At 53.4% G+C, this 26,836-nt stretch overlaps 1 protein-coding gene across 1 annotated transcript in view; it reads left to right on the forward strand.

Moving 5' to 3' along the window:
- The window catches only part of asah2 (N-acylsphingosine amidohydrolase 2), a 138,421-nt gene that overhangs the window by 42,237 nt on the left and 69,348 nt on the right, over window positions 1–26,836 (forward strand). The window contains exon 8 of the mRNA XM_085994878.1: window positions 21,435–21,555. Coding sequence (XP_085851004.1) covers window positions 21,435–21,555 — 121 coding nt within the window. The remainder of the gene's footprint in view (window positions 1–21,434; window positions 21,556–26,836) is intronic.

The following is a 26,836-nucleotide window of genomic DNA, read 5'->3' on the forward strand; positions in this document are numbered from 1 at the left end:
TGCTTTTGGACTGGCTGGCTCGGATCCCCATGAGGACTAAAGGCAGGACCTCCGCCCATTTCTGGGGCGAGCCCATTGTCTCTTTCCTCAGCTTTTCCTTGAGGGTCCGATTCATACGCTCAACAATCCCGGATGACTGGGGATTGTATGCTACGTGCCACTTTCCCTCAATGCCCAAGAGCATGAGGGCGTTCTGCATTACTTGACCGGTGAACTGACTCCCTTGGTCGGACTCTACAAAACGGGGGAGTCCCCACCATGAGAACACTTCCCGAATCAAGATCTTAGCAGTACCCAGTGCCGTAGCTGTTCTGCACGGGAAGGCTTCTACCCATTTGGTGAACACATCTACCAGGACAAGGCAGTACTTATAGCCTCCCTGGGCGGCGGGCAGGGGCCCTATGTAGTCGACCTGAATCGACTGCCATGGTCCCTCTACCCTCCTGATGTGCCCCATGGGCACCTTCCTTTTGTGGGGGTCTGGGTTGTTAGCAGCACACACAAGACAGCTTGCGCAGAACTCGCGGACATCGTCCCGAAGTCCCGGCCACCATCCCGCCTGCTCCACCCGTTGCCAGGTGGCCTCAGGTCCGGGGTGTCCCGCTCCTGGACCCTCGTGGGCCAATTGCAGGAATTCCCTTCGGTGCTGCTGCGGCACAACCCACTGCTCCTCTCGGAACAGCATACCTTCTTTGACTGTGAGGGCTGCCGTACTGTACGGACCTTCTACCTGTTTGCCCTCTGTGATGGCTTTTAGGACTGCTTTTAGGGCGGGATCCAGGGTTTGGACGGTCTTTAGGTCTGGGGGCGGTGTCACCCCTGTGCTCCCGGGAATTCCCTCCCTGCCTTGGATCGCCGCCACGGGTCCGGGTTCGTATGGGTCCCAGAGAATGCCGTTGCGGGCACCCTCCCTGGCTAGCGCATCCGCCTGCTGGTTGCCCTGACTGCGGGGTTCTGTAGTGGAGTGAGCCTTCACCTTATGGATGAACACCTCTCCTTTCTCCCCCACAGCTGCTAGGATCTTCTCCAGCAAGGGCTTAACTGTTAAAGGCCGCCTGTCCGCGGAGGTGTACCCGCGTCGGGACCAGATGGCGAGGTACTCTGTACACGAATTGCACGTGAACATGCTGTCTGAGCAAATCGTGTATGGGGTTGGGAAAATCTCGGGGTGGGTAACCACGTATGCCACCGCGGACAGTTCAGCCTGCTGCGCGCTCATAGTGCTGGGGAGCTTAATTGCCAGGGCAATGTTTGCCGCAGGGTTATAAACTCCACACCCTGTGAGTCGCTTGCCGTCAGCTACAGTGCTAGAACCGTCTACGTAGATCTCGCGGCCTGTGGGATGTATCCCGGCCCGTAAACCTATGTTAACTTCCCATACCCCTTCTACGGAACATTGATGGGCTGTCCCGGGATATGCCATATTGGCTTTAACTTTGAGATCCATCTGGGAAAGGAGGAGGGTCCAGCGCGCAATCCGAGCGCTGCTTACGGTCCCATCCTTAATCCCCCCGTCCAGAAGCATCTTCGTGGGGGTGTGATGGGTGAGGAGCGTAATGGGAGAGGTCCCTGTGAAGATCACTGATCTGTTCACAGCCCAATGCGTGGCCAGGAGATGCCGTTCGCAATTGGAGAAACTCCTCTCCACATCCGTGAGCACCCTGGAGGAATAAACTACTGGTCTTAGCTTGCCGTGCCGCTCTTGGAGCAGCACTGCGCTCAGGCTGTCCCCACTAGCGGCTACCTCCAGAAAGAACTCCTCTCCCCCATCTATGGCCCCTAGGGCTGGCGCGGTCTGCAGGTCTCTTTTCAACTTCTCGAATGCTGCCTGGCACCCCTCGTCCCAAGACCACTCGACTCCCTTGTGTAAGAGTCAAAGTAGCGGGGCCGCTGTGGCAGCATAGTCCTCGATGAAATCTCTGCAGTACCCGGTCAATCCCAAAAAGGACCTTACACCAGTTACTGTGTTGGGAATCGGCAGATCTTGTATAGATTCCCGTCTGGCCTTATCTATGGCTCTTTCCCCAGCGCGGATGGCCAGACCCAGGAATTTAACTTCCTGCTGGCCGATCTGGGCTTTCTTTGGGTTTACTTTGAAACCCTTCCTTTCTAACAGTTCCAACAATTCGGCTAACAGTGGGCCGTGCTGCTCCCTTGTATCTGTGAACAGGAGTAAGTCGTCCACATACTGCACTATCTGGTTGGGCTGGCTGAACTCTTTCAAACTCCCTGCCATGCACTGATGGAAAATGCTGGGGCTGTTGTGAAAACCCTGTGGTAAGCAGTTCCAAGTGTACTGTTGCCCTTTGAAAGTAAAGGCAAACTTGTACTGGTCCTCCCGCCGCAGCGGAATGGACCAAAAACCGTTCGAGATGTCCAGCACCGTGAATGTGGTCGCCGATGCTGGAATACTCCCTATTAAGTCTGCAACTGCTGCTACCGTGGGCGCGCAGGCTGGGATATTACTATTGAGGACTCTGTAGTCCACCGTGGCTCTCCACGAATTGTCCGGTTTCTTTACCGGCCATAATGGGGAGTTCACGTGGGTGGCTATCGTCCTCAACATGCCCTGCTGTACCAATGAAGATATTGCTGTCTCCATGTCGGGTTCTGCCTCCTTGGGGAAATTATACTGCTTTTGGGGTCGGATCATGGGGTCCCCGTCTACGCTGACTTCGAACCCAGTGACTCTCCCGCAGTCGTGCTTGTGGGTGGCGAACGCGGTCAGATTTTCTGACACACGCGCCTGCAAGTCCGTTGGGACGTTTGTTACCATGAGCTCGAGATCGTAACCTCCTGACGGCTTCATAGTGCACAGGGCCCCCTTTTCTTCCTTCCCCGGGATTACGACTACCTTACCTAAACCGCCCTCGGCTCCCCAGAGACAGTGATTTCTCAGGTCCACGAGGATCCCGTGTTCCACCAAGAAATCAGCCCCGAGGATGCCTTTTCCCCCCCCCTCATTCCACTTCAATAGGATGCACGTCCATGTGGTATGGAGCGCTCCCAATTGAATGGAGAGCGGGAGGGAGTACGCGCCAGCCTGTTCTCTACCTGTGAAACCCGCTACTAAATATGGAGCCTGGGCGGACAGAGGTGAGGCAAAAGGTTTGTCCGTGTGGATCACGGTACACGAAGCTCCCGTATCCAACAGGTAACTACCCCTTTGTTTCTCCACCTCCATCTCCACCACAGGTCTTCTCCAAGCGTCATAGCGGAGCGGACACAAGTAGACGGGCTGCGCGGGCATCAGTCATTTAGGTGTTTCGGCTGGGGTCTCGGGGGCGATAGGGCTGTTAGCAACCGCTACCTTCCCCTGCCAGGTCATCAGAGACCGCATAGTCTCCAAGACTGACTCGATCGCAGCGGGGTCCACAACCGCACCACCCCCTTTATTCGGGGCAGAGGCTACGGTTGGGTTCTGGACTGGTGTTGGGGCAGCGGCCTGCACTTGTGGTTGTGCTGGTGTTGGGTAAACTCTTGGGCCGTTGGCGACTCGGGCTTGGGCTTGATCTTGGGCTGCGGCGAACGCTCTCTCCCTCTTATCCTTCCAAGGATTCCTACAGTCCTTGCGCCAATGACCCTCCTTCCCACACCCGTAACAATTGGCTTGGGGATGGCGATTTCCCTCCTGACGCCATTCCTTTTTAGCAGAGGCTGCGGGTCTCACCTCATGCACCTTTCCTTTCACAACAGGCGTTTTCTTGCCCTTGTTGTTTCTATAACTGATCGTGAGCTGATCTAGTACTACTTCCTCCGTGGAGCGGGCGTTAGTGGGGTCAAACCATGCTTTGGCCTGTTCCTTCACTACTGGCAGGCAACCTGCTACCAGGCACCGAAGCCAGTGAGCCCTTTGTTCGCCATCCAGCCCGGCCCGGGCCGGCCCGCCCGGGCAGCTGCGCCGATACACTGGCCACAACCTGTCGGCGAAAACCCGTGGGGGTTCTCCCTCTAGCTGCACTGTCTTTTCTAAACGGAGGAACGGAGTTCCGTCCCCCTCTCCCATGATCTCCAGAATCTCATCCCGTAGCAACTCATAGTCCCTGTGCCCTCTCTTGCTCTCGTCAGGGAGACACTGGAGGAGCGAACTGTCCAGGGAGAACAGCAGCATTTTAGACTGTTCAACCCCGTCGCAGTCATTGACTGCTGCGGTCTGCTCCACGTCCCTGAAATGCACGGAGGGATCTCCTGACTCGGAGAGTTTTGGGATGTGACTTATCATCTCTCTTAGCTGTCGTGCGCTATGAGGCATTATGATCTGACTCTCAAGGGGTCCGTCATCGCCATTTTCTTCATTTGGACCGAGCCTCCGGTGTCTCGTTGGACACATCGGCGCCGGCCCCGACTCTACTGTCTGGGGTTGCTCTACCTCAGGGCTCTCTTCCTCTACCATCTCCGTCTCCTGTCCCGGAGTCCAAGACTCCTCATAGGCAGGAGGCGCAGAGGGTTCGGGGGTTGGTACCCCAACTGCCTCTTGTGGAATCGGTCTTTTGGATTCCTTGGCTAGCAACAGCTGACTCGCTGGTGGATTTATGAGACACACCAACCCGTTTGCCTTCGCTAGGGCCTTTCTCAGGTCCTCTAGCTCCCGGCGGCAAGCGCTGTGGTTGGTGTTCTCAGATCTATCCTCCATGGCCATCTTATATGCTGCCCTGGCTCCCAGGAGCTTTTCCTCTTGGGCATCTACTTGTTTGGCTAGACGGAAACACCTCTCTCTCATTCTACCTTCACTGGCCTTGGCCTCAACGACCTGACATTTTAAATATTCTACCCGGGTTTCGTGGCAGCGAATTACAGAGCGGCGTTCCTGATTCAGCGCGTCAAGCGATTCAATCAGTTTTTGATCTCCCGCAACCTTTTCCTCTACGTCTTTAAGCAAGCCGTTGATCTGGACTGTCTGTGCTGCAACTACCTGGTCCAAAAGCTGGACTTGCTTCTTGTAGCACATCAGCCAGACCGCCTTTTCTACAGATTTCTTATGCTCTTTACCCGCTGTCCACTTGATGGCTGCGTCTAGCGGGCGCCTATCCCTTAGTAGATCAGATATCCATTGTTTTGTGAGGTTGACTTTTCCGAAAACATAATCTGCTATTCTTTCATCCATCACATTTCGTTTATTCAGATCTTGATCTAACACACTACTTTCCTGCTGCCAAGGTCCTGCCGCGGTCGCCATTTCTGTAGGGGTTTTTTTCCTGCTCGTTCTGGTCTCCTGCCAGGTTTCGTGCAATAATTACCCTTGAGTGGTTCGACCCACTCCCCCTACGGTTCTAGACCTTGGACTTAGATGCAGAGAACAGTAGTGCAGAGAAAGAACTCAATAGACCAGGTTGAATAGCACGAAATGGATGCTTTTATTTTTAAACAGTTTGAAGCATTACAAAATACATGTCATAGGCACAGATTAAAGTTACTACAATCATGCACAAATTTATGAACTTGACTCTATGGAAATGGGGAACACACGGCACATCGTAAAAGGGGAAACACATTACGATTACCCTTAACTCCCTCCCCTATACCTAAACTAAGTTTCGACCTGGGGAACTTGGGATCATGCTCACCACTCTCGAAATTGCGAAGAAAAAAAAAGGGGGGTTTGCAGTCTTTTGGCACCGCTTTCCGTCGTCACGTGGATTTGGAAACTTCTGGCGCAGTTGATATTCTCTCTCCCTCGAAGCGGTGGGTTAGACACAGCCTCGATGAGCGCTCGTCAAGGTTGAGATCCACAATCGTGGATTTGGGTTCATGGAGTAGACCTAGATGCAGGTTATGCACATGGGAGAATCTTGTGGCATCGATCGCCGGTTCTCCAGAGGGTTTCTTCTCCGTCGGCCTGGGTCGTCGATGATCTCCCGACCCCAGTACCCGGGCCACCCTTGTCGTCTTCTCGTCGTGGCCGAGCCTTGTTTGGCTGAGCACCGGCCACGTTGTCCCTTTTCCGAAACCGTCCGTCTTTAAAAAGACGAAAACGTTTTCATCGATCTGCCGAAGTGGAAGAGGCGCCGATCTGGGCACCGTCCGCCCTTCGTTCGTTCCTCGTAGAAGAAAGTTCTTGAAGAAATGGAAGCCTGAAGTCGCCCAACAAGAAGCCGTAGCAGTGAAGCAGAAGTTCGAAGTTGTCCAAGTCACTTAGATGGACTTTCAATCCATAGTTATACTCTTTTGGGACAGTCTTATCTCCCGCCAAATCATAGTCCTGTCTTTGTATTAATTTTGGCGGGCAGAGACCTCTGCAGGGGCGCTTTGTCTTGTAACGGAGCCGGTGATAACTTGAACTGGCCTTCCTGGCCGATAATGTCTGTTAATGTCCTTTGCATTGTCACCGCGGCTCGGTTCGCATATTGATCGGTCCGGACATTTTCCTTGATGGCTGCTAAACGGTTTTTCCTTTGTACAATAAATGGGAATAAGTGTTTTTACATTGTCCGCCCATATCTTGATGGGCCCCATCCTGTACTTATAATCCATTGAATATGTATGCTGTTGCTCTGAGTTTCGGTTCCCAGATACTGGCTTTCGCGGGTTTACTGTCTTCAATCCACAAGCCTGTCTAGCTTGCAGTAACAGAAATAAACTGGTTCAGAAACTGATCACGGGGCCTGGCGGCCATTTTGTATGCCCTTTTATCAAAGGTTTTTCTGTGCAAGCTTACTTTGGTCAATAAACCGTCTTATTTTATCCAGTTTTCTTGCGTGATTTTTGCTGAAAATTTTTGAATCTTACAACCTTAATGGAAGAAATTTGGAGATGTGCAATTAGATATTATTAACAGTTTATTGAGTGCAACACTGCTGGTTCCTGGTTCCATTACCAGTTGGATCATTGTTAGTTGTCAAGCCGTTTGCTGCTGAAAATTCTTCTACACGGAGTCCTGATTATAGATTTACTGTTAAGATTTATCAAAAATAAAGAAGTCAGTATTTAAAGTGCCAATCTTGGCTCAGTGGTAGCACTCTCCTCTGAATCAAAAGATGATTCAGAATGGGTTCAAGTTAAGGTCATAATCTAGGCTGACACTTCAGTGCAGTACTGAGGGAGTGGAGATGTTAAATCAAGATCCTATCTGTTCTTTCAGGTGGACATAACAGGTACTATTTGAAGACGAGCAAGGGAGTTCTCCTAATACCCTGGCCAACGTTTATTCTCTCAACCAAGTTTACTAAAAGCAATTTATCTGCTCATCTATCTCATTGTTGGTTTGTGGGACCTTGTGAGCGCAAATTGACAGCTGTATTTTTCCATGTTATTTTTCCATGTTACAATAGTGACGACACTTCAAAAGTACGTCATGGGCTGTGGAGCACTTTGGGACATCCTGAGGATGTAAAACACACAGTACAGAATCATAGAATGATGCAGCACAGAAGGAGGTCATTCAGCCCATATAAATACAAATTCTTTCTTTAAGGATTTTTTTTCAGTGAGGGGACTCCATTACTCAAATGTACAATGTAACTATCCCCACAGCATGTAACTAGTCTCGACAGAGGAACTTTACACTGAATCTGAATATTGCATTAATAAATATAACACATTTTTCATTAACTCCAGCCACAAATCATAATTAATACAGTGTAAGGGTGCCAAAGTTTAGTACAGAAAAAATGGAATAGGAAGTTATTGAAAGTATATTAAAATGCATTTTTCAAAAAAAGAAAGCAATCTTATAGAGATTAATGTACCTCCTTTTCAGACACTTTGCAACAATCACAACTGAATAGAACCCATTTCTTATGAAATTAATGTTACATACTTTTACTTATGGTACTTTCCACAGAATTATACATAATTTTCCAAATCATTTGTGTTGCTGAAAGCTCATGAGGTAAATTAGAAATCAGAGTTAATTTGGTGATGATACATATTTTAGATTAGGTTTCAGTTAATTGCAGATCCTGTATGAGTTTATGCTTGTGATTTTTGTTTTTAGGTTTACGAGTGGACTTTCCATAGTATTGATTATGGTCAGTCAGCTGTATTGCGTTTGCAAAGATAATCCAGAGACCGTCAGTGAGTTCAGTTCATGCTGCTTTTAATATGGCTGCCACACACACACACTTCCAGGCACAAGCCATCGAATACCTATACACAATACAATGATCACAGCACTATCAAACTCCATGTGCTCAGGCCAAGGCAATCGAGTACCTATCACCAAATGTCAGACATAACATTTCCTCCCCCCTCACAGAATTTCAAACATGAAATGTAGTGACAAAGTCCTGTAGGTGGCCAGGGCGAGAATGTGTACGAACAGGCCGAGGTGTGGACTGGTGAGGAGCAGGCTGAGGCACAACATCTGCTTGAGGGTTGGCTGGCTGAGCCACATGTGCATCCCGCCACTCTGGGGGTAAGGCTTGGGGGTTAGGTCCGTATAATCCCGCATCAGGGGGTGCTGGCACCTTCCGAAGGTGGCTGGCATGCCACCGAGAGCCGTCAGTGAGGCAGAAAGTGGCTGGTCCAAGTTGGCGGCTGATTTGGAGAGGAGAGGACCAGAATGACGCCATCTTATTGTTGCGGTGAGGCCTGCGGACTCTGACCCAATCGGAGACTGAGATGTTGGGCGCCTTGGCCCTCTTCGACTGGTCGAAGCGGAGTTTCATCTTCTCCTGCTGTCTAGCGACTGTGGCTTGAGCCGGTGGAGCAGGGCTCTGAGCTAGCGAGGGGCGGAGCCTGCCAAGGGGCAGCATGAGCTCACGGCCTAGCATGAGGGATGCGGGTGAGACCCCTGTAGTAGAATGCTGGGAGGCTCTGTAGTGCAGCAGTGTGTGGAGGAGGGCCTTGTCAAATGCACACCCCTGGGATAGGTGTGCTCTGAGGCCATTTTTCAGAGTCTGGTTAAAACGCTCCACCCCCCCATTTGACTCGGGGTGGTAGTACGCTGTGCGAATGTGATGGATGCCCTTGCTCTCAAGGTAAGAGGAGAGTTTGTGGTGACACGCCACCACTGGACATAATCCGCTCACGGCGGCACAGACAGTCTAAGCAGAAGCCCCCAGCCGGGGGCCCTTTCCTCCAGCAACTTGTTTCCCGCAGGGACAGGCTGCCGGGAGCACTTCCTGTCTGGGAAGTATTTAAGTGGATGCGCGGGCTTTTCTAGATCCTGTTTGTCATGTGGTTGGAATAAAGCAGTTGTGTTTTCAATAGCTCTGGTCTCGACTCCCACGTTTGCCGCGGTATCTCAACACTGGTGACCCCGACGCTCAGGACGAATCCTAAGCTAGCATGGCGGATACAAACGCAGTCACGGTTAAATTACCAGACTTTTGGGAGAACCTCGCCGAAGCCTGGTTCGTTCAAGCTGAGTCCAGATTCCGGCTGAAAGGCATTACAGTCGACGCCACGAAGTACGACTACCTCGTCGCCTCGATCACCTACGCTACAGTCCCCAAGGTTTGGGCAGCGCTGCAGAATCCACCAACGGAGGGCAAGTACGAACATCTGAAGGCTGCGCTACTTAAAAAATTTCAAACGTCCTCTTACCAGCGCCACTGCCAACTCCTGGACCTCCCCGGCCTTGGTGACGCTTCACCATCAGACCTGCTTTCCCACATGCTGTCCCTCTCAGACGACAAAAATCCCGGCGCCCTTTTTCGCACGCTTTTCATTCGGCAGCTCCCCGCCAGCATCTGCCCGCTCATTGTGGAGTCTGACTCCACGGACCTGAATGATATAGCCGAAAAGGCCGACCGGCTGCTCTCTGCACAGGCCGCTCGCGACGTCGCGCCCGACCTCACGGCAACGACCACGCGGTCTTCCCGGGCCGCTAGGCCCGACCGCCCGACCACTCCGGGTCACTGCTACTACCACATCCGTTTTGGCACTAGGGCTCAACGCTGCACGCCACCGTGTTCCTTCAAACCCCCCCCCCCCGCACCGGCCCCCGCGATGGCCGCGGGGCAGAAGGAGCCCCTACTGTACGTCACTGACGACAGAACCAACCGCCGATTTCTGTGCGACACAGGGGCCCAGCACAGCATCACCCCCGCCTCCGCCCTCGAGATCCAACGCGGCACACGGGGTATCACACTGGCTGCAGCCAACGGCTCTGAAATCCGCACATATGGCACCCGCATGGCCACGCTCGACCTCGCGGGCCGCCGCTACCACTGGGAGTTCCTCACAGCCAAGGTCCTCTGCCCACTCATCGGCGCCGACTTCCTACGCGCCCACGGCCTCCTTGTCGACATTCCGAGGCACCGCCTCGTCGACATCAACACTATGGCCCCCATCCCCGGCGCCTTTACCCCGGCCCGTTCGGCCGGCCTGACGACCAACTGCCTCGCCGGATCCACGGACGACTACTCGGCACTCCTAGCTGAGTTTCCCGCCCTCACTAACCCGACCTTTTCGGCCAAAGCCGCCAAGCACGGTGTGGAACACTATATCCCCACCACCGGCCCCCCAGTTTCTGCCCACGCCCGCAGACTCAACCCGGCCAAGCTGGAAATCGCGCGGGCCGAGTTCACCAACATGGAACAACTCGGCATCATCCGCCGCTCCAGCAGCCCTTGGGCCTCGCCCCTCCACATCGCCCCCAAGCCCGGCGGAGGCTGGGGCCCTTGCGGGGACTACCGCCGCCTCAACGACGCCACCACCCCCGATCGATACCCGGTGCCACACATCCAGGACTTCTCGGCCCGACTGGCCGGACGAACCATCTTTTCCAAAGTCGACCTGGTGCGTGGTTACCACCAAGTCCCCGTACACCCCGCGGACATCCCCAAAACGGCCGTCATCACCCCATTCGGCCTGTTCGAGTTCCTGAGGATGCCCTTCGGCCTCAAGAATGCAGCACAGGCTTTCCAGCGCCTTATGCACTCAGTCCTCCGGGACTTGAACTTCCTATTCGTCTATCTAGACGACATTCTCGTGGCCAGCTCCTCCAAACAGGAACACCTCGAACACCTTCGCATCCTGTTCGGGCGCCTAGCCCAACACGGGCTCATCCTCAGCCCGGCGAAGTGCCAATTCGGCCTAACCGAGATCGATTTTCTCGGTCACCACATCACCCCTGCTGGGGCCGTCCCCCTGCCCAACAAGGTGCAGGCCGTCCAGCAATTCCCCCGCCCCACAACCATCAAGGGCCTCCAGGAGTTCCTCAGGATGGTGAACTTCTACAACAGGTTCATCCCCAGAGCCGCAGCCCTCATGAAGCCCCTATATGACTCCCTCCGAGGAAAATCCGGCAAGATGGACGTAGCCTGGACCACTGACACGGCAGCCGCCTTCGACGCCACCAAAAACGCGCTCGCCGACGCCACTCTGCTCGCGCACCCGAGGGCCGATGCCCGGGTCGCGCTCACCACCAACGCCTCCGACCACACGGTCGGGGCCGTGTTCGAGCAGTGGGTCAATGGCGCGTGGCAGCCACTTGCCTTCTACAGCCGCCAACTGCGCCCCCCGGAGGTCAAATACTCCACCTTCGACCGCGAGCTCCTCGCACTCCACCTGTCGGTCCGCCATTTCAGGTTCCTCCTGGAAGGCCGCCCCTTCACCGCGTATGTGGACCACAAGCCACTCACATACGCGATAGCCAAGCACACCGAACCCTGGTCCGCTAGGCAGCAACGCCAGCTCGCGGCCGTCTCCGAGTTTACTACGGACATTCAGCATGTCTCCGGTAGAGACAACGTGGTCGCCGACTGCCTTTCCCGTCCCGCCGTCTGTGCGAATCACCTCGCGGTCGACTACGCACAACTAGCAGCGGCCCAGCTCACGGACCCAGACCTCCTCTCGACGGCTACCAGCCTGCCAGGGCTACGCCTAGCCAAGGTCGCGCACGGGCCCGAAGCCACGGCAGTCACGTGCGACGTCTCACTCGACCAACCCAGGCCGGTCGTCCCTGAGACCTGGCGCCGCCGCGTCTTCGACGTGCTCCACGGGCTCTCTCACCCGGGTTCCCGCGCATCCGTCAAACTCCTCTCCAAGCGCTTCGCCTGGCGCGGCCTCAGCAGAGATGTTCGGACTTGGGCCACCTCCTGCCTCACCTGCCAACAGGCTAAGGTACAGCTGCACACCAAAGCACCCCTGGGAGACTTCGAGGTACCCAGCCGCCGCTTCGACCACGTACACGTCGACATCGTCGGTCCCCTGCCGCCATCGCAAGGCCAAACTTATCTCCTCACGATGGTCGACCGCTACACACGCTGGCCTGAGGCAGTGCCGCTGACCTCCACCACCACAGCCGACATCGCCAGGGCGTTCGTTAACACCTGGGTTGCGAGGTTCGGCGTACCGGCCGACATAACCTCCAACAGAGGCGCCCAGTTCACCTCCGAACTCTGGACGGCCACAGCACGCAACCTCGGGGTGACGCTCCACCGCACCACGGCGTACCACCCGCAGGCCAACGGACTTTGTGAATGCTTCCACAGGTCACTCAAGGCCTCACTCTGTGCCGGCCTGCAGGACAGTACCTGGACTGACCGCCTACCGTGGGTGCTACTCGGCCGACGCACCGCGGTCAAGGAAGACCTCCAGTCCTCGGCAGCGGAGTTAGTCTACGGACAACCGCTGTGCGTCCCAGGCGAATTCCTTCCGGAGCCTACCAAGCCTTGGTCGGCCGAACAGCAGCGGCTCGACTCTTTCTCTTCCGCTCAGCAGTTCGCCCCACTTCCGGTCAACCGACACGGCGAACTCGCACCTCACGTCCCGCCAAATTTACAGCAGGCGCGCTTCGTCTTCGTGCGACACGACGCGCACCGCGGGCCCCTGCGACCCCCGTACGACGGTCCGTACGAGGTACTACAAACCGGGGACAAGGTATTCAAGCTGCGACTCGGCGACAGGGTCGAGACAGTCTCCATCGACCGGCTCAAACCAGCACACACAGAACCAGGGGAACAGGTCCCCGTGGCCCAGCCTCCAACTAGAGGCCGTACCCCCGGCAAGCCAGCACAGCCGGCGGCGAACCGCCCGACCCAACCAACCAGACCGGCGACCACTCAGAGCCGCTGCGGCAGAACCATTAGACCACCGTCACGACTCGTCCACTCCTCCTAAGCGGATTCTGGGGGGAGCTCTGTGGCGACACGCCACCACTGGACATAATCCGCTCACGGCGGCACAGACAGTCTAAGCAGAAGCCCCCAGCCGGGGGCCCTTTCCTCCAGCAACTTGTTTCCCGCAGGGACAGGCTGCCGGGAGCACTGCCTGTCTGGGAAGTATTTAAGTGGATGCGCGGGCTTTTCTAGTTCCTGTTTGTCATGTGGTTGGAATAAAGCAGTTGTGTTTTCAATAGCTCTGGTCTCGACTCCCACGTTTGCCGCGGTATCTCAACAAGTTCCTCTTTAACTCTGGAGTAGGCAGACAGTTCCTCAGGCACCTTGCGAGGCCAGCCATCTCTGATGAAGGTGCACAGCTGGGAGAGGGCCGGATCCTGTTCAGAGGCCTCTTTGAGCTCCTGGAGAGGGACTGTGGTTTGGAGAGGCGTGTGCAGCATCTGGACGATATCCTTTTCCACTTGTTCAGACCCGACGAGTGGGTTGGGGCAGAGACAGTGCGGGAGAGCAGATCTGCAACAACATTGTCACGTCCTGGTGTGAACTGGAGACTGAAATTGTATTGGCGGAGGTGGTCAGACCAGCGGTGTAGACGCAGTGGTCTGTGGCCTGTGCCGGATGTCGACAGCAGGGCAGTGAGAGCCTGGTGATCGGTTCGCAGGGTGAAGGCACGGCCCTACGTGTACAGGTGCCACCGCTCACATGCCCAGACGCACGCCAGCGCCTCAAGCTCGCCTACTGAGTACTTGTGTTCGGTGGGGCTAAGGGCTCGGGAGGCAAAGGCGATTGGTTTCTCCACTGGGGGCTCACCAGGTAGTGCAAGGAAGGGAGGAGGTGGTGGAAGAGAGATTTCAGCCATCCTTGTCGCCAAATATTGCATTTGCAAAGATAATCCAGAGACCGTCAGTGAGTTCAGTTCATGCTGCTTTTAATATGGCTGTCACACACACACACTTCCAGGCACAAGCCATTGAATACCTATACACAATACAATGATCACAGCACTATCAAACTCCATGTGCTCAGGCCAAGGCAATCGAGTACCTATCACCAAATGTCAGACATAACAAGCTGATGTGATGTTTTATAATGACAGCAGTGTTACATTAGGCGAAAGCTCTGGAATCATTTCAGAAATAGTTAAATGCTGTGGTGGAATGGATGAGCTGTGGTGAACAAAATGGTTTTCCCCATCTGTATCTATGGTGATCCAGTTACCAAGTAATACACAATAGCCTAGAAATTCAGTATCGCCACGCTTGGGGCGTTATAGTCGAGCGTGCGCTAAATTTAGCGCCCGGCGCAAATTATCGCCACCTTCAGCGAAATTGACTTGCTTCGCCCCAAGAGGTACTTGGTGTGCTAAAGCAGGCGCTGCACGACTGTCCTAAGGTGCTAAGCTGGAGAGGCGAGGCGCTACCACCGAGGGCGGGCGCAGCGCAGGTGCGGCCAGTTAGCGATTGCACCCAGACACGCTGGCGCCGGTCACCTCTTAAAGGGGGAGGGTCGATTTGGCTTGCAGCCACGCCCTGCACATTGGAGCCCTGATTCTCGGCCTGGACAGACCTGCTGCCACATTCTAACCCCTAGGACCATGGAGAGGGCCAGGGAGCGAGCGCAGCGGTTCAGTGAGGGGGCCCTGAAGGTTCTGGTTGGCGCAGTGGAGCACAGGCGATCTATCATGTTTCCGGACAGTGGCAGGAAGCCGCTGCCCAACGAATATCGAAAAGCTTGACGGGTGGTGGCACACAGAGTGACCTCCAGCAGCATGGTACCTAGGACCCCTGTGCAATGCAGGAAGAAGTTCAACGACCTCACCCGGGTTGTCAGGGTGAGTACCCTTTCCAGTATCCTCTTCATCCCTGCATGTGCACCTCACTTTATGGCCAAAGGGTCCTGAAAGCCCCAATGCCCAGCCCTCATCCAACACCTATGGGCCTTTCATGAAACTCACATGCACATTCACCACTTTACACACTGTAAAGGCTATTCCACCATGGGAGGCAGTGCAGCCAAGATCAGGGCTTCACACTGTAAGGGCTATTCGACCATGGGAGGCAGTGCAGCCAAGATCAGGGCCCCTCCTTTCTCTTGCAAGGCAAGCTGGCGCACAATAGGAGGCAGCAGCAACGGACCGGGAGAGGCCGCCCTGACCTTAAAGACCTCAGCGATCTGGAGCAGCGAGTGGAATGGATTATGGCAGGCCGGATGATTGGCCCTGTCGCCACTGGAGATGCCGACCCTGTTCTGGACAGCAATGGTAAGGTCATCACCTTTTTGACCTCTCTCCTTCCACTTGTGCCTCACACCAGCATCCTTTGCTACTATCGAACCAGTACAGTGCATTGCAGCACTCATGCCTCCCTCGCTGCCGCCCTGTCCTCACGCTAAAACAACTCTTGTACCTCCCTGCTTTCAGATGCTGATTCGCCAGGTGAGGAGGCGGGCCCTCAAGCTGCCACTGTGAGTGATTCTGAAGGCGAGCAGGAAGAGGAAGCCGGACCATCAGTGCCACCCTCAGCCGAGGCAGCCCATGGCCATAATGGGAACACGTCTTCCCTGGAGGGGAGCAGGGGGGAAGGGTCTGAGGAGAGTGAAGCTCCAGGGCCCAGTGGGCTGCAGCAACGCGGGGGGGTTAGGGAAGCTTGGCGGCCTTCTCCCCGGAGGGAGAGTCTGGCCTCCAGTGCTACAGTGAGCGCAGAAGAGGTGTGGCTCCTCGCTGAATTGGGCGCCCAGGCGGAGCAGAGGCACATTGAGCTCATGGCTGCAGTGGCAAGGATGCCCAAATCCATTGAGTCACTGGCAAGGAGTGTCCAGGACTTCGGCGCAGCACTGGCAAGGAGTCTGCAGGACTTTGGGGCAGCACAGGCAAGGAGTCTGCAGGACTTCGGTGCAGCACAGGCAAGGAGTCTGCAGGACTTTGGTGCAGCACAGGCGGCTTCCACGCAAGTGCTTAGTGGTGCCATGCAGTCAGTGGCTGGTCTGATGCAGACACAGATTAGGGCCACACGAGCACTGACTGCTGCCACCCTCGCTGGATTGGGCAGGATTCGCCAGGGCCCTCGCCGCGCCACAGCAGGCCAGCAGTCTGTGCTTCAGCAGATTGCTCCGCATGCTACAGTGCAGCCCTGTGGGAGTGCCAGTGTGTCGTCCAACAAGGGAGTGCCTGTGCTCTGTCAGGATTCCTGCTGCCATCACTGTCACTCCTCCACTGCAGCTGCCATCACCCGTAGGACAGACTGCTGCCGCCCATGCAGAGTCGGAGCAGTCAGCAGCCGGGCCCTCCAGGCCCACAGCTGGTCCACGCCGTCCCCCAAGGGCATCTGCCGACTCATTTCTGACACTCAGCAGCCTTCCCCCAGCCTTGCTGCAGCCACTGGGGTCCCATTGCGGAGGAGCTGCAGGGTGGGAAGGGGCCAATCTTGCAAGCGAAGCAGATCACTCTCGCAGGCCAAAAAGTAGGAGGTGTGGCAAAATGCTGTGAATTTTTTTAGTGAAGGCCGAGGATCATGGTCATTTTTGGTTAACTCTTTTGTTCATTGTCTCCAGGTTGTGAGAGCCAGTTATGTGTCTTACTGTTTTTTTGGGGGTTTCTCTGTATTTCTTTGTCATGCGGGAAGGGCACAGAGTTTGTTAAATAAATAATTGTCTTTATTCAGATTGTGCATGTTTGCTCTTTGAACTATTTGTTGCATTGACCGGCTCAGGGTTTGCGGAACCGTTCCAGTCATGTTCTTTCAATGGCACAAGCCATTCCCTCAGAGGGGGCCTAGAACCGACTTGCAATAAGCCGCTGATGGACGGCCCTTGCACTTTGTGCCTCCCTCCTGTCTTGGTGCTCCTCCTCCTCCTCCTCTGGTGGTGCTCCAATGTCTGCTGGCAGTGGCTGAGTCCTGAGGACAGCCAGGTTATGCAGCATGCAGCACACTACAACGAAATGGGAGACTCGGTCAGGCGAGTACTGAAGGGTTCCCCCGGAATGGTCCAGACAGCGGAACCGTTGCTTTAGCACACCGATTGTGTGCTCAATGATGTTCCTGGTCGCTTGATGGCTGTCATTGTATTGTTCTTCAGCAGGGGTGCTGGGCGCACGGAGCGGGGTCATCAGCCAGGTGCACAAAGGATAGCCCTTGTCCCCGAGAAGCCAGCCTCCTGGGTGAGCCGGGGCTTCGAAAAGGTTTGCCACAGAAGTCTGGCGCAGGATGAAGGTGTCGTGGCTGCTGCCTGGAAAGCGGGCATTGACAGCTAGTATCAGCTGTCTGTGGTCACACACCAACTGCACGTTCAACGAATGGAACCCCTTCCGGTTGCTGTAATCCTCTGCATTCTCTTGAGGCGCCCGCAAAGCCACATACATGCAGTCAATGGCACCCTGGACCATGGGGAAGCCCGCTATTCTTGCAAATCCCATTGCGCGCTCTTGCTGCTTGTCCAGGGTCATGGGGAAGGAAATGTACTGACGTCTCCTTTTGAAGAGGGCATTCGTGACTTGGCGGATGCAGCAATGCACCGCGAACTGGGAGACATTGGCAATGTCCCCAGTAGCGGATTGGAAGGAGCCGGTGGCATAGAAGATGAGAGCCACTGTCGCCTTCACTGCCACCGACAGAGACGTCCTGCTCCTTAGCTGAGGCTGCAGATCTGTCTGAAGCAGGTGGCAGAACTCAGTGACCACCTCCCTTCTGAATCGAAGCCTCCGAATACACTGCTCCTCAGACATGTTGAGGTAGGAGAACTACTGGCGGTATACCCTGGGAGGGTAAGGCCTCCTTTGCCGACACCTGTTGGCCCTCCTCCGTCTGGCCATGATTGGCACTCTCTCTCGGCATCTCTGAGTCCTCTCAATGTAATGGAGAAACACAATGTTTCCACCCATTGCAGCCCCCATAATATGTGGCCACTCAAGGCTATGACACTGAAAAATCAATCCAACTGCAAAGTTCTGGGCTGAAGCCAGAAGCACCTGTGCGAGCGCTGACTCAATGCAGAAAGCTCTCTCCCTTTGTCTCTCTGCAAATCTCTCTCTCTCTCACAGAAGGAGTGGTCCAAAAATGGCTACCACAAAGAAGCCAGGAAGAGCCCCCTTTAAATAGCGCCCCCCCAACCCCACAGCGACTGGGAACCGTTCCAGTCAACCAGTCGCTGGGAGCGCCAGGCGGAAAGAAGGGGGGCGCCACTGAAGTTCCGGTTCAGGGCGCCCCAAGGGAGTTGCACCATGAAATGATGTAAGGATCAGCGCGTGCAGCTGAGCGGGTGTTGAGGTTTTGCGCCACCGCTAAATGTCCGCTCAATTTCGCGAGAGGCGTAGGTCTCGCTGCGCCCGGGCGCTAGCCGCTTCGCGCCCCACTTATCGCCCTCTTAAGGCGCTAATGGCTGGCGCTAACAACTGAATTTCTCCCCCAATGTTATTATAATATACAGATACAGGAAGGCAGAGCTTTGGCTGTAACTGTCTCTCCTTCTTTCCCCGTTTCTCATTTTTGTGCTGCTTTCTCTGTCTCTATCTTCCAATCTTTCTCTTTTCTCCCCCTCTCACTGACTGTCATGTACTTTTCTCATTGCAGTGTTCAACACTCTATTCGCCTCTTTTCATTCATTGTTTCTGTTTCACTCATTCTGTTAGTCTCTGCTCCCTTTGCCGTCCTCCTCCTTTTACATGACACCAATGTATCAGGTTCTCGTATGAGTGCATTTACTAATATCATCAATAATCTCTGTCTTATTTTAAGGCCTACAATATGCAGGAGGCACCATGCATTGTGATTTGATTGATTAGGTTTTCTTTAGCTTAAGTTTCATAATCTGCCAATAATCAATTTCGAAGAGTTTTTGTCTGTCTCTCTCCCTCTCTCTCTGCCCCTCCCCCTGCCCCTCCCTCTCTCTCCCTCTCTCTCCCTCTCCCTCTGCCACTCCCTCTCTCTCTCCCTCTGCCACTCCCTCTCTCTCTCCCTCCCCCCCTCTCTCTCTCTCTCACTCCCTCTCTCTCTGCCACTCCCTCTCTCTCTCTCTCTGTCACTCCCTCTCTCTCTCCCTCCCCCTCTCTCTCTCTCTGTCACTCCCTCTCTTTCCCTCTCTCTCTGCCACTCCCTCTCTCTCTCTCTCTGCCCCTCCCTCTCTCTCCCTCCCTCGCCCTCTCCCTCTCTCTCTCTCTCTCTGCCTCGCTCTCTCTTTTTCCCCCTCTCTCTCTCTCTGTCACTCCCCCCTCTCTCTCTCTCTGTCACTCCCTCTCTCTCCCTCTCCCTCTGCCACTCCCTCTCTCTCTCTCTGTCACTCCCTCTCTCTCTCCCTCCCTCTGCCACTCCCTCTCTCCCTCTGTCACTCCCCCTCTCTCTCTCTGTCACTCCCTCTCTCTCCCTCTCCCTCTGCCACTCCCTCTCTCTCTCTCTCTCTCTGTCACTCGCTCTCTCTCTCCCTCTCTCTCTCTCCCTCTGTCACTCCCTCTCTCTCTCTCTCTCTCTCTGTCACCCCCCCTCTCTCTCCCTCTCCCTCTCTCCCTCTCTCTCTCTCCCTCTGTCACTCCCTCCCTCTCTCTCTCTCTCTCTCTCTCTGTCACTCCCTCTCTCTCTCTGTCACTCCCTCTCTCCCTCTCCCTCTGTCACTCCCTCTCTCTCTCTCTCTCTGTCCCTCTCCCTCTCTCCCTCTCTCTGTCCCTCTCCCTCTCTCCCTCTCTCTCTCCCCCTCTGTCACTCCCTCTCCCTCTCTCTCTCTCTCTCTGTCACTCCCCCCTCTCTCTCTGTCACTCCCTCCCTCTGCCACTCCCTCTCTTTCTCTCTCTCTCTCTCCCTGTCACTCCCTCTCTCTCTCCCTCTCCCTCTGCCACTCCCTCTCTCTCTCCCTCTCCCTCTCTCTCTCTCTCCCTTTGCCACTCCCTCTCTCTCTCTCTCTCTCCCTTTGCCACTCCCACTCTCTCTCCCCCGCCACTCCCTCGCTCTCTCTCTCTCTCTGTCACTCCCTCTCTCTCTGCCACTATCTCTCCCTCTCTCTCAGCCACGTTCTCTCCCTCGTTTTCCCTCCCCCTCTGCCACGCCCCCTCTGCCACGCCCCCTCTGCCACTCCCCCTCTGCCACTCTCCCTCTGCCACTCTCTCTCCCTCTCTCCTCCTCTCTGCCACTCCCTCACCCTCTCCCTCTGCCACTCTCCCTCTGCCACTCTCTCTCTGCCACTCTCCCTCTGCCACTCTCTCTCCCTCTCTCCTCCTCTCTCTGCCACTCCCGCTCTCTGCCACTCCCTCACCCTCTCTCTCTGCCACTCTCCCTCTGCCATTCTCCCTCTGCCACTCTCCCTCTGCCACTATCTCTCCCTCTCTCCCCCTCTCTCGTCGCCACTCCCTCTCCCTCTCTGCCACTCTCTCCCCCTCTCTCTCTGCCACTCCCTCTCTCACTCTCACATATCTCCCTCATCTTCCATCACTTACGTATGTGTGTGTCTATATCTCTTTCTTCACCCTTCCTTAATAGCGTTCTGGAAGCAAAAAGAAGAGTGGATGGGCTCCCATGATTGGCATGGACTACAGCCAATCAGGAGGGAACCAAGCCATTTACAGGAAGCACAACTCAATCATTCAGAAGTCTAGCCAAGGACTCCAAATTGAGCCTCAGGTTATTTTGGGAAAACACAAATTTTCCACAAAATTACAATGTTTTGTAGGCAACTCTGAGTAAGATTAAATCTGGTGAGAAACGTTAATGTTTTACGGGTTTCTTATGTTTATTGCAACTTTTGCCAGAAATTTTCAGGTGGGGAAAAATTCAAGATGGTGGCACAAACAAATGTTACAAATTTGTTGTAACAATTTAATTGGTTGCTTCCTGCTCCTTGCCCATTCAAGGTTGTTTTAAATCACTGAGCAATTTGATCAGTTTTCTGCTGTGTTTTTGTTTCTCATTGTTACCGACAGAATTGAGCTGCTTTTGATTCATTCAGGCAATTGGATAGTAGATACAAGTTCATGTTTCAGCCAGTCACTAATTTCTGTCATACAGAGGTGTGACTGCCTCAGGTGTGACGCACTGAAGCGCAACACTTTCAGGTGTGACGGCTTTGAAATGGATGCAAGCGAATGCAGGACTTTAAAAAATGTTTTTTTCACTGGACCTTTGCAAATCGGCAGTTGTAAAATCCAGTGACCTGGTCCCAACATTGTGCATTTGAATCGTTTTGAAATACAGCTTCAGACCTTTAATGTTGAAAAAACCAGCAGACATGCTCATCTAATTCGAAAGATACTGTCTGGAAGTATGTTCATTTTATATAATCCCTTTTAAGGTGAAGGGAATCATTGTATTTTGGGACGGTATTGGGATTTGATGATAAAATTTTGCCTTTCAAACGCAGTTGGCAAGCTCGATCAATAACTTCCTCATGGTGGTGATGACTCATTAACCATTTTCAACAATCACTTTTTTTCTCCTTTCTGATTTGTTGTAGCTGGTTTGCTGTCCACCCTGTCAGCATGAACAATACCAATCACCTGGTTAGCAGTGACAACATGGGATATGCGTCATACCTGCTTGAGCAGGAGAAGAACACAGGCTTTTTGCCTGGGAAGGTCAGTACGACAAGAAAGTGTCAATGCTCTGTGGTGTTACCTGAGGAAAACATCCTGTTGGAAGCTCTCTAATGGCCTTAATACTACAGTCAGTGACACTATCAGCCGTGGCTCAGTGGTAGCGCCCTCGCCTCTGAGTCAGAAGGTTGTCGGTTCAAGTCCACTCCAGAGACTTCAACACAAAATCTAGGCTGACACTTCCCTGCAATATTGAGGGAGTGCTGCACTGCCAGGGGTGCTGTCTTTCAGATGAGATATTAAACCGAGGTCACGTCTGCCCTCTCAGGTCATCGTGTGGCACTATTTTGAAGAAGAGCAGGGGAGTTTGAAGGGATTATTACTAGTCCCATCCCCTTTAGGGCTACCCCAGATCAGGCGTATTCCCCAGACATTCACTTTCAACTAAAGTTTGAGGTAGCCGAATCCTAAAGATGCTTAATTGGGTCTAAAGGTCTGGACCATCTCTCCCTAAAGGAAAGGAACAAGCTTAAGATGTTACCGTCCTCCAGATTGCACTTTTAATAAGTTTAGCTAGACTGTAACATTCTGGATATTATGATGGTCCGGAAAACTCCCCCAGAATTCTGCAACTCCTCACCAAAGAGTGTATAGAGATTGAGTTCGTGAGTTTGATACAGAAGTATTATGTGAGACAATTCTAAAAATATATAGATTTATTGAAGAACCGGCATGCAGTTTACAGTTGGTGATTCAATTGCAACATTATCAGTTCCAAAAAGAGAAAACTTTACAATCTTATTATCAGAGATCCTTATTCTCAAATCTTAACTTCGCTACAGTTTTACAGTTCTTAAAGTTTATTCAGGATATCCACCAAAATCAAATACAGTACCTTGATCCCCGAGATACAAAGAGCTGTAGACTTACAGAGCCACCTCTGAAGCCTGAGAATCGCTTTGCCCCTTTACAGCGACTCTCTTATCCCATTTGAGAGCTCAATATTTATACCCTTTTCCAGTGGTATTCCCTTTAAGGTTTTCTGCTGATGTAAGCTAATTATCTCTAGTCATTTTTCTGCTGACTTCTGCAATTCTTACAGTCAGATCAGGTGGTAGCATTAAGAATCATGTGGGAAAAATTGGGTTGAGCCGCAAACGGGGCGCCAAGCTCGCCTGGGCGCCAGATTTTGCGCTGCGATCGGAGCAGCAGTGATCGCCGGAAATTCAGCTTGAGCGCCCCAAGAGGGACACTGGGCAAGGCTCGAGGCACTCCGCATCCCTCTTAGGGCGCTGAAACTGAATATCGCAGCGCGCTGCGGTACTGCAGGCCTTCCTCCCATTCTTAAGGGGGAGGGGCCTGCACCAGCGCGATGAGCGCTCGCGAGTGCTGGCAAAAGAGCCCGGCACCGAGGAGAAGTGCCGGGCTCTTGGAAAACAGCCGGCAATGCCGCGGGGGGAGAACAGGAGGCCGGGGACGGAGGTGCTAGCAGGCGGCCGCCGAAAAAACCGGCCGCCCCGCACCTCCACCTTAATTTGCACCACTGCCACCACAGGTAGGCCCCGTGAACCGGGCGCAAGTATCGAGCAGCGCTACAGAGGCGGTCGCTGCCAAATATCGCAATCAGGGCGGTAGGGGGGCGCTGCGCACACCGATGACATCATCGGTGGCGGCGCAGCGCAACAGGCTAATGCCGCCATTAGCGCCCCAGCTAAATATCACGGGAGGCGTGGCCAGTGGCGCTAAAGGCACTGAGTGCCCTCTTTAGGCGCTAACTGGTGGCGCAGCCCACCGAATTTCACCCCCCATGTCTCTACCCTAGGTGTCTGATGGGCCTTCAATAACCACAAAACTAGAAGTTATAGACTTAAACAAGTTGGCTTTTAATCACTGAGATCAGAGCTAACATCTCAACACGCCGACTGGTTCACAGGAATGAGTCATACAGATCCTGGGATCTTTATGTAAGAGAAGTCAGGGGCGGAGCCAAGAGCCAAGACCTGGAACCTCCCAGGTTAGTCGGGAAAGAGGAAGTGAAACTATACACAGTGGGGGAGGGTAATATACATGAGTGCAAAATGAATACAGGATCAAGACAAACAGATTTCATTACATTCACCCCTTCTATAGATTTAGTCCATCGGGGTGATGTTTCTTAAAAGTTGGTATAAGTGAGTCTGTCAGGAGGTTTTGCAGTTCTCAGTGATCGGCGCAAAGCCGGTTGGGGTGCCTCTAGGGGAGTGGATTCTGGTTCCTCCGCTGTCCGGGCCTCCGCAGTGTCTTCCAGGTTATCTGCAGTGTCCTCCAGGTTAAAGTTGGGTATTGATACCTCTGGGCGTCCTGTCTCTTTGTAGTGTAGGTCTTCATCGGGTAGTCTCCCATCGTTCTCTCCGCTCCCCGAGGGAGCGAGGTCTTTTATGGAAACAGTGTCCTCTCGCCCGTCAGAGTATTCGATATAGGTGTACTGAGGGTTTGCATGGAGGAGCTGTACCTTTTCCACAAGGGGGTCCGTTTTATGGCCTCTCACGTGCTTCCGCAATAGTGCTGTCCCCGGAGACGTCAGCCACGCGGGTAGAGATATGCCCGAGGTGGATTTCCGGGGGAAAACAAACATCTTTTCGTGAGGGGTAGCGTTAGTGGCAGTACATAACAGAGACCTTATGGAGTGGAGCATGTCTGGGAGGACATCCTGCCAGCGGGAGGTCGGAAGGCCTTTTGACTTTAAGGCTAACGTGACAGCCTTCCAAACAGTAGCATTCTCCCTTTCCACTTGCCCATTACCCCGGGGGTTGTAGCTAGTGGTTCTGCTAGTGGCTATCCCCTTCGAGAGCAAGAACTGGCGCAGCTCGTCACTCATGAATGACGTCCCCCTATCGCTGTGTATGTAGTTCGGCATGCCAAACATGCAGAATAGATTACAGAGACACTTGATGACCGTGGCACTGGTCATGTCTGGGCAGGTAATGGCGAAGGGGAAGTGGGAATATTCATCAATGATATTGAGGGAAGTATACGTTACGGTCGGCAGAGGGAAGGGGTCCCTTGAAGTCCAGACTTAGGCGCTCGAATGGCCGTGTGGCTTTGATAAGGTGTGCACAGTCAGGCCTGTAGAAATGAGGCTTGCATTCCGCACAGATGCGGCAGGCTCTGGTCATTGCCCTGACCTCCTCGATGGAGTGGGGCAGATTGCGGGACTTTATAAAATGGTATAGTCGGGTGACCCCTGGGTGACAGAGGTCGTTGTGGAGACCCTGTAATTTGTCCGTATGAATGCTGGCACACATTCCCCGCGATAGGGCGTCTGGGGGTTCATTAAGGGCTCCCGGCCTGTACATAATATCATAGTCGAACGTGGATAGTTCGATCCTCCACCTGAGTATTTTGTCATTCTTGATTTTCCCCCTTTGTTTGTTATTAAACATGAAAGCCACCAACCGCTGGTCGGTGAGCAGGGTGAAACGTTTGCCGGCTAGGTAGTATCTCCAGTGCCGCACTGCCTCCACTATAGCCTGTGCCTCCTTCTCGACAGAAGAGTGCCTGATTTCAGGTCCCTGAAGGGTTCGGGAGAAGAAGGCCACAGGTCTCCCAGCCTGATTGAGGGTCACCGCTAAGGCAAAGTCTGACGCATCGCTTTCGACTTGAAAGGGAATGCATTCGTCCACTGCACACACTGCAGCCCTTTCAATGTCCTGTTTAATACTGGTGAAAGCCTCCCGAGCTTCAGCTGATAGTGGGAAGGACGTCGATTTAATGAGGGGTCGGGCCCTATCAGAGTAATTGGGCACCCATTGGGCATAATACGAAAAAAATCCCAGGCACCTTTTTAAAGCTTTGGGATTGTGTGGCAGGGGCAGTTCCTTTAGGGGGCGTAATCGGTCAGGGTCCGGTCCAATTACCCCATCTTCCACCACACAGCCGAGGATACAGAGACGGGTTGTGTTGAAGACACATTTGTCTTCGTTGTAGGTTAGATTCAGCTTTAGGGCAGTTTTAAAAAATCTCGCAAGATTTAGATCGTGGTCTTGCTGGTTGTGCCCGCAGATAGTGACATTGTCCAGATAGGGGTAGGTAGCTTGTAGTTTATTCTCGTCAACCATGCGGTCCATCTCACATTGGAAGACCGAGACCCCATTTGTTACTCCGAAGGGCACTCTGAGAAAATGGTAGAGGCGCCCGTTCGCCTCGAAGGCGGTGTATGGGCGGTCCTCCGTTCTAATGGGGAGCTGGTGATACGCGGATTTGAGGTCGATAGTCGAGAAGACTCGGTATTGCGCAATCTGGTTGACCATTTCTGATATGCGGGGTAAAGGGTAGGTGTCCAGCTGGGTATAAATATTAACAGTCTGGCTGTAGTCAATTACCATCCGTTTCTTTTCGCGGTCAACAACTATCTTATCTCTATAGCCAGAAAGCTGTAACAGCTTTAGATTGTTGAGGTTTCTAGATTTCCAGACCCAGTTTGTCATGTTGTAATAAGGCCAGAATTCTTTCATAGAATGGTGTATTTTTCTGACTAGGTTATATGGCTTATTCCTTCCCAATTTCTCTCCGGTGTCCTGACCAATACATATCCCTCAACCAACGCCACACAAAACAGATTATTTGGTCATTATCACACTGCTGTTTGTGGGAACTTGCTGTGCACAAATTGGCTGCCGTGTTTACTACATTACAGCAGTAACTACACTTCTAAAGTACTTCATTGGCTATAAAGCATTTTGGGACATCCTAATGTCATGAAAGGTGCTATATAAATACATGTCTGTCTGTCTTTCATACAAACTGAAGATTCAGCATCCCCTGCAGCGCTGCCCTAAAGGTACTCGGCTGGGCAATGAACTTCCAAATGTGGGGCTGAGCCAATAAAGCAGGACGACTGTAGGCTCGATCCCTGGCCTGCACTGAGTTAGCTTATTTTTAAAAATTCATTCATGGGGTGTGGGCGTCGCTGGCAAGGCCAGCATTTATTGCACATCCCTAATTGCCCTTGAGAAGGTGGTGGTGAGCCGTCTTCTTGAACTGCTGCAGTACATTTGGTGAAGGTACTCCCACAGTGCTGTTAGAGATGGAGTTCCAGGATTTTGACCCAGCGACGATGAAGGAACGGCGATATACTTTCAAGTCAGGATGCTGTGTAACTTGGAGGGGATCTTTAAAGTGATGGTGTTCCCATGCTCCTGTTGCCATTATCCTTCTAGTTGGTAGAGGTCATGGGTTTGAGAGGTGCTGCCAAAGAAGCCTTAGCAAGTTGCTGCAGTGCATCTTGTAGATGGTACACACTGCAGACACGGTGCATCAATGGTGGAGGGAATGAATGTTTAAG

The sequence above is a fragment of the Somniosus microcephalus genome, chromosome 8 (genome assembly GCF_052327205.1).
Source record: "Somniosus microcephalus isolate GS21.2 chromosome 8, FLI_Smic_1.0, whole genome shotgun sequence".
Taxonomy (NCBI): domain Eukaryota; kingdom Metazoa; phylum Chordata; class Chondrichthyes; order Squaliformes; family Somniosidae; genus Somniosus; species Somniosus microcephalus.